The sequence below is a fragment of the Venturia canescens genome, chromosome 1 (assembly GCF_019457755.1).
Source record: "Venturia canescens isolate UGA chromosome 1, ASM1945775v1, whole genome shotgun sequence".
Lineage (NCBI taxonomy): Eukaryota > Metazoa > Arthropoda > Insecta > Hymenoptera > Ichneumonidae > Venturia > Venturia canescens.
This window is the reverse complement of record NC_057421.1, coordinates 16,385,045-16,400,296: the sequence shown is the minus strand read 5'-3', so window position 1 is coordinate 16,400,296 and position 15,252 is coordinate 16,385,045. Positions and strand designations below refer to the sequence as shown.

At 34.9% G+C, this 15,252-nt stretch overlaps 2 protein-coding genes across 12 annotated transcripts; one reads left to right on the top strand and one right to left on the bottom strand.

Annotated features, from left to right (window-relative positions):
* The first annotated feature begins 34 nt into the window (after window positions 1-34).
* LOC122419472 (protein C10) lies at window positions 35-6,564 on the top strand. 2 transcript variants are annotated; one of them, XM_043434062.1, is made up of 4 exons: window positions 35-185; window positions 305-367; window positions 441-617; window positions 1,378-1,587. In XM_043434062.1, the coding sequence occupies exons 2-4, from the start codon at window positions 328-330 to the stop codon at window positions 1,509-1,511; spliced, it is 351 nt and encodes a 116-aa protein (XP_043289997.1). In that variant the 5' UTR covers window positions 35-185; window positions 305-327; the 3' UTR covers window positions 1,512-1,587. The 2 variants fall into 2 exon arrangements, with proteins under 2 accessions (XP_043289997.1, XP_043289996.1); XM_043434061.1 differs by adding an exon at window positions 5,030-6,564 and having other exon boundaries at window positions 45-367; window positions 1,378-1,542.
* On the bottom strand, window positions 1,588-14,438 carry lqf (epsin homolog lqf). Of its 10 annotated transcripts, XM_043434055.1 has the most exons (14): window positions 14,228-14,438; window positions 11,722-11,814; window positions 11,177-11,435; window positions 10,460-10,656; window positions 10,042-10,093; window positions 9,110-9,272; window positions 8,842-8,971; window positions 8,457-8,489; window positions 7,738-7,822; window positions 7,429-7,437; window positions 6,929-7,318; window positions 6,345-6,524; window positions 6,119-6,139; window positions 5,092-5,223 (listed from the first exon to the last, which is right to left on the bottom strand). In XM_043434055.1, exons 2-13 carry the CDS (start codon window positions 11,812-11,814, stop codon window positions 6,123-6,125), a joined length of 1,608 nt encoding a protein of 535 aa, XP_043289990.1. In that variant the 5' UTR covers window positions 14,228-14,438; the 3' UTR covers window positions 5,092-5,223; window positions 6,119-6,122. The 10 variants fall into 10 exon arrangements, with proteins under 10 accessions (XP_043289987.1, XP_043289983.1, XP_043289984.1 ...); XM_043434052.1 differs by lacking the exon at window positions 6,119-6,139 and having other exon boundaries at window positions 1,588-5,223; window positions 9,110-9,263; XM_043434048.1 differs by lacking the exon at window positions 6,119-6,139 and having other exon boundaries at window positions 1,588-5,223; window positions 14,228-14,437.
* Window positions 14,439-15,252: the final 814 nt, after the last annotated feature.

Genomic DNA, 15,252 nt, shown 5'->3' with positions numbered 1-15,252 from the left:
TCCACATATTTTGTGGGTATATAATTGATTTGATGCTTTTACGTGTATAGAGTTTAGTTTACAATATTTAAAGACCGAAAAATAAGACTTTCCATTGGACGAACAGAAACCAATCCATGAAGCATTTGGAGAAGGCAACGCAAAGGACCTACAACAACATAACCTGTATTGCAGTCGTGTGACAGGTGACAGTTTGACGTTCTTTGATTACAGTAAACAAATGTTTCTGACACGGAAACATTGTTGACATAAATATCAAATTATTCAGTGGAACAAGTGCTCAATAATAATATTGCTTATTTAGTTCAATAAAAAGTCCGACAAATAATGGCGACTGTAACGAATTTCACTGCCAGCGAAGCGAAAGGTGAATATATTTATCAAAGCGATTGAATCGTGTAGAGATGGATTTTCTTATAATTAATCCATTTTTTGAACAGTCGTGTTGAATGAAGTTCTTGCCGCACTGACAACGCCAGAAAATGTGCAAAAAATAGCAGAGGCCAAAGAGAATTCGGGAAATGAAATGATGAAAATGATGCAATTTGTTTTTCCGATAATCACGCAGATTCAGATGGATGTTATAAAGAATTATGGGTTTTCGGAAGGGCGAGAAGGTAAATTTTATTTAAAATTTCTAAACCACTTCAATTTTTCGGATCGTTCGTAAGTCAATGGAGGAAGTATCTAGGAGGGTTTCAAATTTAACAAGAATTGTAAAGAAAGTAGCCAATTTCAATTCACTTCTCCTTTCAAGTTCCCCATTTGATTGCGGTATACAAGTTTTTTCATGACAATTGGTAATTAATTCAAATTTGATTGATGAGATATTTTCAATTTTTACCCATGGATCACTGAATATGCTGTGTCAAACTGTTTGACGATTCAAATTTCAATCACTATTTTAGTTTAGTGCGTTAGGAAGAGAAAACTTATTGAATTTTCAGAATAAACAAAGTTCGAATCAAAAACTTGAAAGAACTTCTCAAATTACCATTCGCATCAAGAAAAGAGTTCAAAATTAATGATGACCGCTCTTTATACAAGGAGTAATCATTGTTCGGGAGACTCAAAATTTTGTTTAACTTCAACTTTTTGAGCAATATATTTAAAACAATAAATGGCCATATCGAAGAAAAATTTCAAGTATACTCAAAGTTTTTACTCGAGAAGTTATCGAATCTTTTATCATCATTTAAGGTACTATATAATTATTTTGCTTGAAGATTGTAATATTAGTGTTAAGTCAAATTCAATGAATGTTTTTTTCAAACTGGTTTTTGGATTAAATCGATGATGCTTCATATAGTAGCGAATTAGCAATTGACTGATAGCATAAGGAATTGAAATTTATGGAGTGAAAATTGATTCCTTCAGGGATAATTCAATTCGCCAAATACATAAGAAATTTGGAGAGAGACGATCCAGAAATAGCTCAACTGAACAGCCAAGTGCGTGCGTACTTTCTTCCTCCCGTGCCGAGGAGTCCATTGGCAGAGGCGTCATTATGAACTATTCGTCAACAATTGATAGTTCCTTAGTGTATGTACTTTGCTCAAATTCATTAATAAATATTCATTAACAACATTTACATTCACTGAAAAAATGTTTCCATTTTTTTTTTCAATACTTTATTTAAAAGCGGTCTTCGATCCCATATAAAATTTGAATCACTCGAATGGTTTTTTCCTTTCTCTGCCAGAGTGATTCTTTAATAAATAAATGTACTTTGTTGATAGTGAAGTGATAAGTATAGCCGATAGTAATGCGATTAACAAATAAGCAAGTTTGATCTATGTTACTGATTTTTTCAAGGGTATTCATAGATTTTCCAAAATTAGGATCGTTGAATTATATATAATACCTAATGGTAGAACTTAAAAATTTGTACATTTATTTGCATAGAAGTATTAATATTAATAATCATTTTAATAATAATAATAATAATAATAATATTAATAGTGTATATAATAATATAGGTCTACTAAAATATATATTGTTTCCGATGAATCATTTTATCTGAAACTCTCAATAAAATAAAATTCCGCCATGCTGCTCTCGTGTCAGCTTTTATATAAGCCAAAAACAAGGGAGTGTACTCGTTTTTTCACAAATAAAGTTGCACTTGAGACATTAAAAAAATCTTAAAATCTCACAGCAAAGACTCCAATACGAGTGCAAGATCCTCAAACAATAACAGAACAATAGTCCCGATATTCGACAAAAAATTCTACATAGCGTTTCGTTACTTAAAAAAATGCACAAAGGTTCGTTTCGTATGAAAGCTGAAATAGTCGTGGTAAATTGTATTATAATTCGTCATTCACAGTGTTCAGCCAATCACTTAACGCGAGCAGCCCAAAACGTACAATCGTAATGTACAATATGTATATATATATATATTTTTTTTTGACCGTCTTGTACGAACAGCAAATTCTTCAGCCAATTCATTGAAATGAAATCGGTCATATCGACATTTCGAAGGATCGATACGAGGAGTTTGATTCATATTCTTTACTGCAACGCGGTCTGAATTGAACTTTTGTTTCTCAAGATATTTTGCTCCATTTTACAAAAATGTATAAAGTGTTCGAGTTCGGATGAGATTTTATAATCTGTCACACATGAGTGAAAATTCTTCTCTTGTTATTCCGTAAATCATTTTTCACTCATTACAATCTCGAGGTAAAGGATTCACCACGTCACGAAGATTCGTTTTTTCAAATATTTTTCTTCACATGGGAGTAGAGAAAAGAATATTTAAAAACTATCAAACTAGACATTCTGCACATACCATCGTTTTCAGCTTTGTTTTTACAAAAGTTAATAACAAATAAATAAACAAGTAAGCAAATAAATAGTTATTTCGTTCACAAAATAACAAGAGGAGTTCATTTCTGAATGTGACCATATTTCACCTACTGCGTAATGTTAAAAATTTAGAAAATTAGAAAATCAAGTGGTCACATACGTTTTATCGTGATATTTTGGAAACTTTTGCCTAATAAACTTGCCCATATCGATATCAGCCCTGTTACAGCTATTTTTTTAAATCGAACAAAAAAGCGAGGGTTTTCGTGATGGGCGAGCATAATTATTAGTGATTTTTCTGCTCTTGTATTTTCAAATTAATGATAAATTCTTCCAATTGATCGAAAGTTGGAGAATAATTGCATTACCAATAGTATGAAAATTGAAAAAATAAATCCATTGAATTCCTTAATTACAGTTTACCTTCACCAATCATCGAGTGTACTCGAAAGAAAATTAAACTACTCGACAGTTTGATCATTAAATTCCTGATTCTTCTCCAAACTCTTTTCATATGATTCGATTGACACTAAACGTTTTTTTTTTACGATCACGAAATAGCGGGGCCACCCTCAATTTTTTTCGGAAGCTCTCCAAACGCTTCTATTTTAAGATAAACTGTGAAATAGCCAAGCTTAAGAATAAGAGAGAAAATTAATTTACAGAAGAGTAATTGTTTGACAACTTTCATGATGCCACACGATTCATTCAATTTATCTTTTCCGTACGAGCTTATGACAAATGATAACATCCATATACGATGTTTATGAATCCATACGCAATAAACATTGGAACGAATTCTACTGTTGAAAAAGAAAATAATTTTGATATTTTCACGTTTTGTTGATAACTGGATTAGCTTTTGTAGAGCACGTAGATTTTTTTATTCGTTCTACGTAGTCATCCCATTCTAGTAACGAATAAGCCTTCAAAGACGCATCGAACAATCTGGCCACAGCTGTAATAAAAATCTGAACCACTATTTAGGCGATGAGACAAGAAAAAGCAAAAAAATATATGTATATATCGCGTGACTGAAATTGAAACCTTTTTGATAGAATTAACTGGGAAATGGAGTTGAGGAACGAATCGCAAGTCTATGCATAATGCTTTTCTCTCTCTTTTTTTTTTACAATATAGAAAAACGTTTCTTATCATTTTACTTCTTTTCTCTCTTCGTATCTTTCTTTCTTACTTTTCTTTTTTTTTTTTTTTTAATATACATATGGAAATAAAGAAAACGATTATCGTATTATCCATATTTTACACATCGTTTGCAATGAGTAATCGTGCAACGATTATCATTTCCGATCCTTCAATTGATTCGTACTTAAAAATATACTATATCTGAAAAGAGCATGTATAAAACCTATTTATCCCCGCAAATCCCGAGCCGATTCGTGGGTAAAGACGATTCGTGATCCCAACGAGAGCACAATTTTATTTTTGACTCAACTTTTGGCAGACTCGCGCGTCCATGAGAACCGAAAGAAATAAAGGAGAGACCCTGTCTCGATATTTCTTTGAAAAATAATTTTTCTGGTTATGAAACAAGGAACCGTTGGACTATATACTACTTAACGTATTTTTCAAAAAAATTCATTTGCTTGTAGAGTAAAGAATGATAAAATTGAATATTCTTCGATAAGGAATTTCCTTTTTTTCAATCTACAATCCCAATATTTCACCATCACTAATAACATCCGCATCGTTAGAACTCAACGAAAGTCTTTTCAGCTCAGAACTTTCGCAAATCCAGATTTGGTCAAATCAGGGATTTAGCCAACGATTTCGCTTGTTCAGGCTATGAGAATTGGTCTCGAGAAGAGAGGTCTCCGTTATGAACTCGTTAGTCATAGCTGTTGGAATAAGTTGACAATTTGAGAGATTGAACGCTAACAAAGAATTTTCGTTGTTTTACAACAGTGTTAAATGTTCATATCGTGATTACCGCGCGAATGCCCCAAGTTTAGTCATTTCTCTCTCCCACTAGCTATCTTTTTCTCTGTATCGCGAACTTCAGATTTCATGCGCATCTTAGGCGTTAGTCGATACTCATATCATACAGGGTTAACGTTTATTACACCTTCAAAACACTGTTACGTATTCCTACGAGCTTCTCTCTTTCTCTCTCCCCCTTCCCCCCTTTTTCTCTCTTTTTCGTTTTTTTTCTAACGGTATATTATTTTTTCCTTTTGCCTTTTTCTTGTTACTTTAGAATGCAACGCTGTGAATTGTAGTGTGGCTTTTTGTTCTCTTCGTTGGCCGTATCATCGCGGTCAGGCTACGATAGAAATGGATTCGCCGTCGTTGGTGTGTTCGCTGACCAAGGATCCTGTCGTATTTGATTAATGGTAGGACGAGGCGGTGGCGTCGCCGTCGCAAATGGATTCGCCGAATACGGTACGGCAGCTGAAACATTGTATTTTCCATTGAAATATTAATCAATCGTTCTTTTTCTTACAGTCAAAAAATAGAAGATTTAGCCTAATGATAATATTCAATCAGATTATTCTACTTTTGGATTGCTATTAAAATATTCAATCAATTTTCTTCTTATAAGTTGCATGAAATTTGTTTTGTTCAGTTATGCTAATAGCTCACGCGTTTCGTTTTTCCCTTTTTGTCAACAAGCCATATAATAAGTTTGTAAAAACGAATGGAGACGATATTTCATAACAAAAAATGACATTTTTGGGTGATCCAAAATCACCCATGTAATTATTTTTTTGTGTCTCGTTTAATAGTTCGACTATCTACTATTTACTCATGCTCTTAAGGAACATAAATTGAAAATAAAAATCATTGCGTCAATCTTCATCCACGATCCTCGTATATTTTGAATTTCAGTGTTCGCGCAATGGTCGAAGTCGCGAGTTGTGATTTTATTTTTTAACACCGTCAGATGGTTCTCGCTTTATTTTTTGATCAATTTTATTCTCGCTTTGAAAATCGTGAACGATGTTGCTCGATCCATTGATTATGTCGTTGCTCTGAGATGTTCTTTTTGACTCGTACTGTGTTATATGATTTTTTTTTTCATTGATTAACAATGAGTATTTTCGTTTTTGAGTATTTTCTGACTTGAAGTTCCCAAGGAAAGAGTTGATGGCAAAACTGTCGTCATGCAAGTACACATGTGCACAAAAATTGCATCTACAAAACTATGAACGCTTTTCGAACAACTGATTAACTTTTGATAGTTCATTATTATTTATAAACCACTCTTATCAGAACACGCATGCTTTCAAGTTTTTTTTTCTTTTACCATGCATCAATCCTTTTGTTTGTAAATGAAGATACTCACGAAATTACTTCCAATGAAACGCTATTTTGCGGACACAAAATTTTCGATTGCGTTAAGATGTTCTCGAACGTCGATCAAAAAATAAAGAAAAAACAGTGGGTTTTGGGCGCGAGTCGCAATGCGATTCTTCCACACAACGAAATCATCGTACTCGCGAGAATTCACAATTTGTCATTTCGGAACGATGTTTGGGTTTCACAATGAATATTCGCTCTTTGATACTTACCAGCAGGAGGAGCTGGGGCTGCTGGCTTGATCGCTGTTGCACTCACAAGATTATCCAAATTTACGAGAGCTGAATTCTCTCCGAGGAACGATTGCGGTGTTTTCTTAACGGCTCCCGTGCTTGCGGGCAAATTGTCGCTCAATCCAGCAAAATCGAACGGATCCGGGGACATTGTACCTCCTAGAATGATCAAATAAAAACTATTTAAATTCTTCGAATATTTTATGTACAGTATCAACGCATGTCTGTTTTCCAAAAGACAGAAAATAACATTTTCGTAATTTTTATTGGCAGGTTTTTTTAAAATGAATCATTGGAAAATCAAATTTTTCGTAAAAAATCTCGACTTCATATCTAAATGTCAAAAAATGGTTTTCTAGCCACCCAACGAATTTTTTTAAACCCCTTCTATCCATGAATTTTTAATGCTTCAATAAAAAAATGCTTTTTCTTCGCAGTGATGTTAAATACATCGGTTCTTGCATTGAATTTACTCTGAAAAAAATCTTGATTATGGAAAAGAGTAGATACTCCGTTTTTCGCATTCGCAGTGCGAAGCCATAAGATAGTGTAGAAAGACGAACCATTATTAGTCGTTTGGGGACTAGCACCGAGTTTGTTTCTGTTGCTGATTGCATCAAAGTCATCTAGATCACCGGACGGACTGACAGCAGTGCTGCCTTGATTCGGAAGTGGAAAATTGTTGAAAGCGGCGCCGGTGCCGTTGAAGCCGTTGGTATTGTTGCCGGGAAGGAAAGGCCCATCACTGCCAGGCGAAAGATTGAAGCCGATGTTCTGAGGCGACTGAGCTGCGAATCCAATGTTTTGGGTGAGTGTTGGATTGTTAAATGACGGGGACGGCGTTGTCAAGGCTTCGGCACTGGCTGGCGCCAGTGACCAAGGGTCCACGGTCGGAGGTGAAGCGACCGTTGCAGGTGACGGGGCGGGTGCTCGCCACGGGTCAACCGCAGCAGCTGCAAATCCCATTTTATTTACGTTTTCAAAATCTATTTTTCTTTTCCCACACAACTAAAGCTTTCTTTTTCAAACTCTATATCACGCTGGCAAACACTCAAACATTTACCTGACGATCCTTTTAATACGAGAAGAAAACGAACATGCAAAAAAAAGCATCAAATTGCTATGAAATTAAAACAAACTGGCAGAAAACACTCCTAAAGGGGGAAAAAAATTAGAATAGGCACAAAAAGGGGGAAAAACGACAATGTGTTGAAGTTTACATCGTTGGAAGGCAAAGAATTTTTTTTCTATTTTATAATTATTTCTAGTGTCTTTTAAATGTACAGTACCCATCGATGAAGAGCCAAAAATTGATCGTGCCAATTCAACGATGCAAATTTCGTAATCGAAAACGATAATGTTTGACGCTTACTCGGTCTTTGTGGAGGCGCGGGTGCCCACGGATCGATCGGCTGTGATGTACTTGTCGTTGGTACGCTCCAAGGATCACTATTGGTCTGAAAAAAAAATGGTCAAGAATTATTATACAAAAAGTAGGAGATTCTGTAAATAGATACACAAAACTGGAACCGTAGAAGGAAATCATTTCACAAATTGAAAATCCTTGTCCAAATAGGTATGTAAGAGGTAAAAATCTCGTCTATCTTTATGTGTGAGTAATCACGACTGGAGAATGATTTTTTGAATAAAAGATTTACAAAAACTTTGTAAACTTTTTGTTGATTATTTCTATTTTCTTTCTACGCTCAAATTTTCGTAAGAGCTTACAAAAAACCGCTTTGTCGACCTTTCCCTCTTGGAAATGAATGTTTTTTTTTCCAAAAAGCTTATTAAAAAGAAAATGAAAAAGTTTTTTTGCTTATTCTAATATCTCAGTTACTAAAATTTATAGTACGTTCGAATTTTTCGAAAATTCACATCCAAGACAAGCGACGAAAATAAAATGGATTGCCGAAAAGAAGTTTCATGTGGTTTGCGAGGATTAATGTGACTTATGTTTTCAGGACTGGATTAGAGCCGCGAGTGTTTTTTCTTGATTCGAATCTTTAAATCGCAATAAAAGTGTTAACGTGCGCGACAATTTGTACTAAAATGAAATAAAATTGTACATTCGGGACGTGGAGAACGTACCTCGAGTTCACGATATCGAGATAAATCCAGCGACTTGCCATGCAAAAATAGTAACACAACATTAAAGCGTTTAAGCATGCACTTGCAAAGATGAACAATTAGTAATAGTGGGTATGAGGACGAACAAAGGTGAGAATCGCTGATTAGGGAATGAAACAACCTTGAAGTTTGAATCGTTGAAATATAACATTGTTCACATTTTTTAAACGATAAAAACTCATACGTAGGATCGTTTTTAGAGACAAGAATAGTGAATTTACGGAACAAACTCATTTTAGCTTTAAAAATGAGTTAATGGAAGAATGACGAAAGAATTTTCGTTACATTACAGCGATAGCTAATTCAATGTCATCAAGAAATGGTGAAAGTTGAAATAATGAAGTACCTGAGGTCTCGGAGGTGGCGGAGAAATCGGAACCCCCCAAGGGTCAACTTGGGCAGCAGCCCCGCTGGCTTCCCCCAAATTGACGTCCAACAAATCAAGCATATGACTTTGTTTTTCGGTCGGTGGTGCTCTGAAACGGAACATCGTTATTGACACGTTCGTTGCACCGCGAGAACTGATCGTGAAAGTTGCGTGAGTGAAGGTCATTGAAAGATATTTCAGAAGAGTAAAGCGAGAGGACGATTTTGGCTCTGATGAAAAAACTCACTTGAAATCTTGCTGACTCTGACTTAAGGCCAATTGCAATCTTACGTCGTCGCTGCGTCGTCTTTGTTCCTCTTGCTCGGCCTCTTCCCGCGACATTGCCAACGCCAATTGCAGCTGCAGCTCTTCTTCGCCCAACGTTTGGGGCCTGGCAGCTTCTAGTTCGGCTAAGCATTAATATTTATATTGCGCAAGGGAGTTTTGTAATATAAAAAATTAACATAACGTCCCGGATCCGTATCCAATATGCGCCCATGTTTTAGCAAACGACACATAATTTTTTCGCTTTTTTCATTAGAAACAAACATTAACAGTGTAGCAACAAACAAAGCAATGGTCATAACATGCACGCGAGACTCGAACTTGTCGGATGAAAAAAAAAAAACGGGAGTAGTATCATTCCGCAAATTTTGACCTTCATTTTTTCACTTTTTCCTTATAATTACTAGTTGATAATCGAAATGTGTGCGATCATGGATTTTAATTTTTCTAAATTATCATTTCTGATTTGGAAATTTAGAGAAATTATTGAAAGTTTTATCAAATGAGTCGTATTAGCTCATGTTTTTGTGTATCGAAAATTGTACACGCAATTCATTATAAATGCTTATTTGGATGACAATTCTTGGGCTAACATCAAATGAAGTTATTCGAATTTTCAAGGCAGCGAGACCCCAGACAGTCATGAAAATTGAGTGGTAAAAAGGCGATTCTTTTAGATACATTTGTCTTTGTTCTATCATTAGATTCTCTCCACAGTTTTTCATTCAGACAAGTGTAATGTGTAACAGACAAAACAAAAAGCGGTCTTTAAACTCTCGAAAGAAATTTTGAACAGTCCTGTTTCGTTGCCTTCTCTTCGTCATCGAACGATTAAAAACAACTAAATATAATAAAATCATAAAAGAAATTTGGATCAGGGTATTAAATCCTTACGTTTAGATTCGGATTTGACTCGATGATACGGTTCCCAGTCAGGCGAACATAACTGAAATAAGAAAATATGGTAAAGTACATAAAAAATACAGAAAGTGCAGGATCGTAATTCAGAGTTGAGATTCAGAGGTGGATTTTCAGGCTTTTGAAAAAATGAATGAAAGGAATTTTGAGAGTGATCGCAGCCCTATTCACTTATCTCAATGAAAATTTTATAGCTTCAGTTACTCGAAATATATAGAGGAGAAAATTTTAACGATTTTCAAACTTCGTTTTCGTATCCGCCGAAAGCATTTTCTTTCCGATCGCCAATGACAAATACCGGGTGTCGAAATTATTCGAATGTTGATGGAAGAAAAAAATAGTCGGAAAACAATGATCTCTGAAAAACGACGGGAAAAGTGACCAAGCAACTTACATCGCCTAGAGTTGTCATAGTGTCCAAACCATCGCTCCCAAAACCGCTAACGGATTGAGCAAATCTTTCCTTGGCTTTTAGTGCTCGAGCTCGCTCATTTCTCAATCTCTCATCGTCTTTCAATAAGGCCACTAACTGCTTCGCTTTCTCTCTAACATTAATTCCCTGATCTTTGGGTCCTTCCATGTACTGAAAGTCTGTAAAATAATTAAAAGCAATTTGCACAATTACATGAACGCTAATTTCGTCACGATGTGAGTTCGCACGTTCAGATCTTACAGTCAGAAGAAAAAGAAAAACGTTCCCATGCTCAAGCGAGCAGTCAAATACTGTTTCTTTCTTTTTGCTAATAAACAAAGCATTTTTTTTATCATTTTAAAATATCTTATTAGCACATTTTGAAAATTATTATTGTTTTATTTCATGCTAAATTCTTTAGAATTTTTATTCAAATAAAATATGAAAAGTATACAAATATTTTTCAATATTTATTATTTGTGATGCATTTTTTTAAATTTCTTCAATTATACGCTTCGTATATAATTAAATTATACATGTAAAAACGTGGAATTGAAATATAAAATATGAAATTCAATAACAGTGTGATAGAGGCATGGATAAAAGTTGCCTCATTTAGTGCATAGACGTTTTCGAACGTGGGAGAAGAAAACGGTATTCTTAACGGGTTAAAGCCCCGTATCTCGCTCATGTGTTTACCTTTGAGTGTCTGTATAGCGAAGATATTCTCCTTGCACTGTTGCGCAACTTTTTCTGTACCCGTTTTAATGAGATACTCGAGTAACATGAGGGCTTTGTACACGTGACGCCAATTTTTTCCATGATCATTTAGTCGTTTCCAAATCATTTGCATGATCTCAGTGAAGGCTACGACGTTGTAAGTGAGATCGGCGATTTCGGCCATGAGTGTGCTACTCGGGCCCCATGGATCGTTGCTAGTTGCATTCCGCACCGCTTTCTGCCGAAGTATTGCAATCAATTTTATTAACATTAATATTAAATACCATTGCAAAATTCGGTTCGTACATTTTCTTCCAAATAAAATGGGAATACATTTGAAAATTATTATCGAAGAAAATCTTATTACTAATTAATAAACAAATAAATTAGTACAAATTGAATTAATATCAACAAAGTATAAAAATTAAATCATGGAGCTTGTCTGCATTTCGAAATTTTTACAATGCATACACTTTAAAGGCATTCAGTATTCAGTATTCAGAGATTGTTTGTTTATTTTTTACCTGAGCATTGCTATAGTTGTGGGCAAGATTTACGATATCCCGTCTGATACCGGCGAGGTTTACTTGCATCACATCTTGTCCTTGTCGTCGCATCTAAACAATTGTTCCGATATTACAATAATGAAGATAAAAATAAAAATAACAATTGTGAATTTATTGTTGTCGCCTCTTCGTTTTTTGTTTTAAAGAGAAACTCACATTTTGGGATCTTTGAAAAATGGACGTTCGTAACGTTTAAAAATGTATGTGTATCACAATGATGAAGAAATAAAAACGTCTTCGTGAACGTCGAGACGCGAATCAACGAAAGATAATGCTATACTATCTTATCATAGTTGATGCTCCCTGAGAATTAACGAGTTGGCCACGTGACCGTTTTCACCGATCGACCGAACGAAAACATACGATGGCAGTAATTCTCATTGCGACGAGAGAAATTAGTATTTTCGATGTATTTTACGAGAGTGTGAAAATGAGGTGGAAATTTAAAAACGATTTTGATCAAATGTTCTAGACTAGAATATTGATGACTCGCGGTCGTGTCGACACTCGCTATTAGACTGGTTTTGTGTCCCCTACAAGAAACCTTAAGACTGCATTCCCGATAAGCCTAATGAAAAGCGTTGCACAATAGAGAGAAAGAGAGAGAGAGAGAAGAAAAAGAAAAATGCTCGTGAAGATCCATCAATTCCGTACGAAAAACTCATGTGTTGTCATTGATTGCACGGGAAACAAACGTCTTCAAGGATTTGAGAAAAATACTCAGGGTCAATCTGTTATTCTTTACAAATGCTCCTTATCGGGGTCATTGCTGTACTGATTTATTTCATTGAATGATTTAAGAAGATCGCTACTTGATATAATGAAGTTTATACAAAAATAATTGATTTGTGAGCTTTGATAGCAAATTGACTTTCGCTACTATTCCAATGTTTATATTGGTCTGTGTTTGTTTTTTTTTAATTTTACTGAATAGTTTTCATGCATTTGAAAAAAGTTGCGAATAGGTATGGCTCCTTAATATCAAAATTATAGGCAATTTTCATTGATCTGACAATCACTCAAATGTTTGTAGCATATTATCAAAATCTTCAGTTCATGGAAAGTTCCCAATAGAATTCCTTGATCGCCATCATTTGAATTGGATGTACGGTGCTCATCAATTCATTCCTTTGCTCCGGAAAGTTCAAGGATATTTTAATTGTCAGAACAAATGATCGATCACACTTTCTGTTTGTTTCGTAATGCATAATTTTACTTCTTACTTAGCTTCCTTTATTTGTTAACAAAGCGGGAAGTTACCAGCTAAACTTTGCCAATGAAAACGTCAATTGTAAACCGTCATTTCTATTTCTTGAACGAATGATGAATAACGCAGTTGCTCTTCGGTAAGGCTTCTCAGTGGAGGTTTAGTAACATGTTACATATAGGAAATTGACCCTGAATGTATTGATTCTATCTATAGTTTCTGCTTGACCAAGAACCCACTTCGTACAGATAGTCGAAAATAACTGGAAATTATAATGATTGGATCTCAACTGTTCTTCTTTTTTCCCTTTTGAATTCTTTAATATCATGTTGTTAAAAGAATTGCTTAAGAATAAGTCGACAATTCGAATCTGATTTCAGCAAATCAGAAATAATATCTGCTGGACAATTGCAAAAATTTTATTTATTTTCAACTAGTAAGCTGTCTAGTCATTTCACAATTACCCAATTTCATAATTGTTTATCAATAATTTCATCTATCAAATGATAACAGATAGTCTTTTTTTTCCAATTTCTAAAAAGAAAAAAATTTGTTTTGTTTTATTACAGCGAAGGCCTTCGATTTGAATTTTGCTATGTCACAGTTGAGCAGTTGATGAGAAAAGTAAAAACTAGAATTGATATTTGTTACGTACCGCAAAATTGTCTTTGAAGCTATTTGATACAAATTTATAGTTTGCAAAACATTTGTTTTTTTTTCATTATTTGTGTTACTGAGAATTCGAATAAACTCTAGAGATTGGGTGCAAACTGGTATCACAAAGGATAAAACACAGTGGATATGTCTACATTCGGACTGAGAAGAGTTTCTTGCAATTATAAATGGAGAAAAAAAATTCGCACGTCAATCTCCAAACGTGACGTTCTTCCCGAGCACACGTTCAGAATATTACAATGATAAAAAGATTGTAAACGTATAAGTACGTAGACATATATATATACACGTAGGTCTGGGAGCCTTTATCTAAATGTATAAATGTCGAGACAACAAAAAGTTTCTCCAATTGGAATGAATCACGAGAACGTGACGTTTTGGAGCATTCTTTTGAAAAACAAAAATCATGTTCGAAAGTTTAAAAGTGTATTGTGCTGAGGAGACAGCTAAGTTTTTTCTCTCGTCCTACTCACGATTATACAGAATCTTTGAGTCTCTTGTGACGTGCATATCCGTTTGTTTTTGCCATTTTCCCGAGTTTTCAGGCTAATAAACAGACGTTTGGAGCTTGCGAGGACTCACCTTCTTTGGCTGGTACACGATAATTTGACAGTCTAATTCGTTTGTTCGAACAAAAAGCGCTGATTTTTTTCTCCTTCTTCAAGTTATATAGAAAATAATACACAAGCACAATTATGACAAGCCCATTCACAAACACTGACCAATTTAACAGCGATATAAAACCAAGATGGCCGCCAAACGTTTCCTGTGGCCGCGAGAGGGGCTCGCACCAATCGTCACGCTTTACATATGTATATATATCCGTCTCCATCTGCACCTATGCTTATATCCGAATACTCAACACAGTGTTAAACGGGAAACAAACGTGCGACACCATCTACCGGCAAGTATGAACCTTTTTTCGGAGTGTCGATTTTTCAGAGAGTCGTAGGTAAAAAAGATTTCGTATTTCTGAAGAGTTACTTATTTCAAGAATGTTCAGGAATATATGCGACTGAAAATTTTCGAAATCCTTCATTCCCAGGTTCGAAGGAAGTAGAATTAAAATCTATAGAATCACCGAAAACTCTTTTTATCTTTACGATTATTCGAAACGTGCACGCGTATTTATCTCGGAAGCAAAAAACAACATTCTCCTTACCGTTCATCGATGAACAATCTAAATCATTTTTTTGCTTTTTCCGAGTTGATATTCAATCAAAATCTCTTGAAAATTGTCTCGTTTCGTTCCCCCCGGAAGTCGTACGACCCAAAATTCAATTTTCATCGAAAAATTCATTTTTTAAGTGTCTTCTCACGTCGTTCGGGAGAATTTTCAAAAGGATCTGCACTCTGAGGCACTGTAGTCATTTCCTCTTGGAAATTATCGTGTTTTCGTCACAAAGACGGAGCGACCCGCACAAAAAAATGACAACGACACTACGATAGCATTTTTTTTGCCAAATCAAATTTGCTTTACCAAAAAGCAAGTCGATGAAATTTCCACGGATGCAAACGTCGCTTTCGGCATTAACTCAACGAATTTCCGTTGTTCTTTTGCACGGATTTTCCGAATTTGGAAACAATTTTAATCATGCGATTTTCTT

Coding starts and splice junctions, on each gene's coding strand:
- LOC122419472 (XM_043434061.1), top strand. CDS start 328: ATGGCGACTGTAACGAATTTCACTGCCAGCGAAGCGAAAG. Junction 368..440: donor CACTGCCAGCGAAGCGAAAG/GTGAATATATTT, acceptor TTTTTTGAACAG/TCGTGTTGAATGAAGTTCTT. Junction 618..1,377: donor GTTTTCGGAAGGGCGAGAAG/GTAAATTTTATT, acceptor TGATTCCTTCAG/GGATAATTCAATTCGCCAAA.
- lqf (XM_043434048.1), bottom strand. CDS start 11,814: ATGCGACGACAAGGACAAGATGTGATGCAAGTAAACCTCGCCGGTATC. Junction 8,972..9,109: donor CAGAGTCAGCAAGATTTCAA/GTGAGTTTTTTC, acceptor GTTCCGTTTCAG/AGCACCACCGACCGAAAAAC. Junction 6,525..6,928: donor TCCCCAAACGACTAATAATG/GTTCGTCTTTCT, acceptor TGATCATTCTAG/GAGGTACAATGTCCCCGGAT.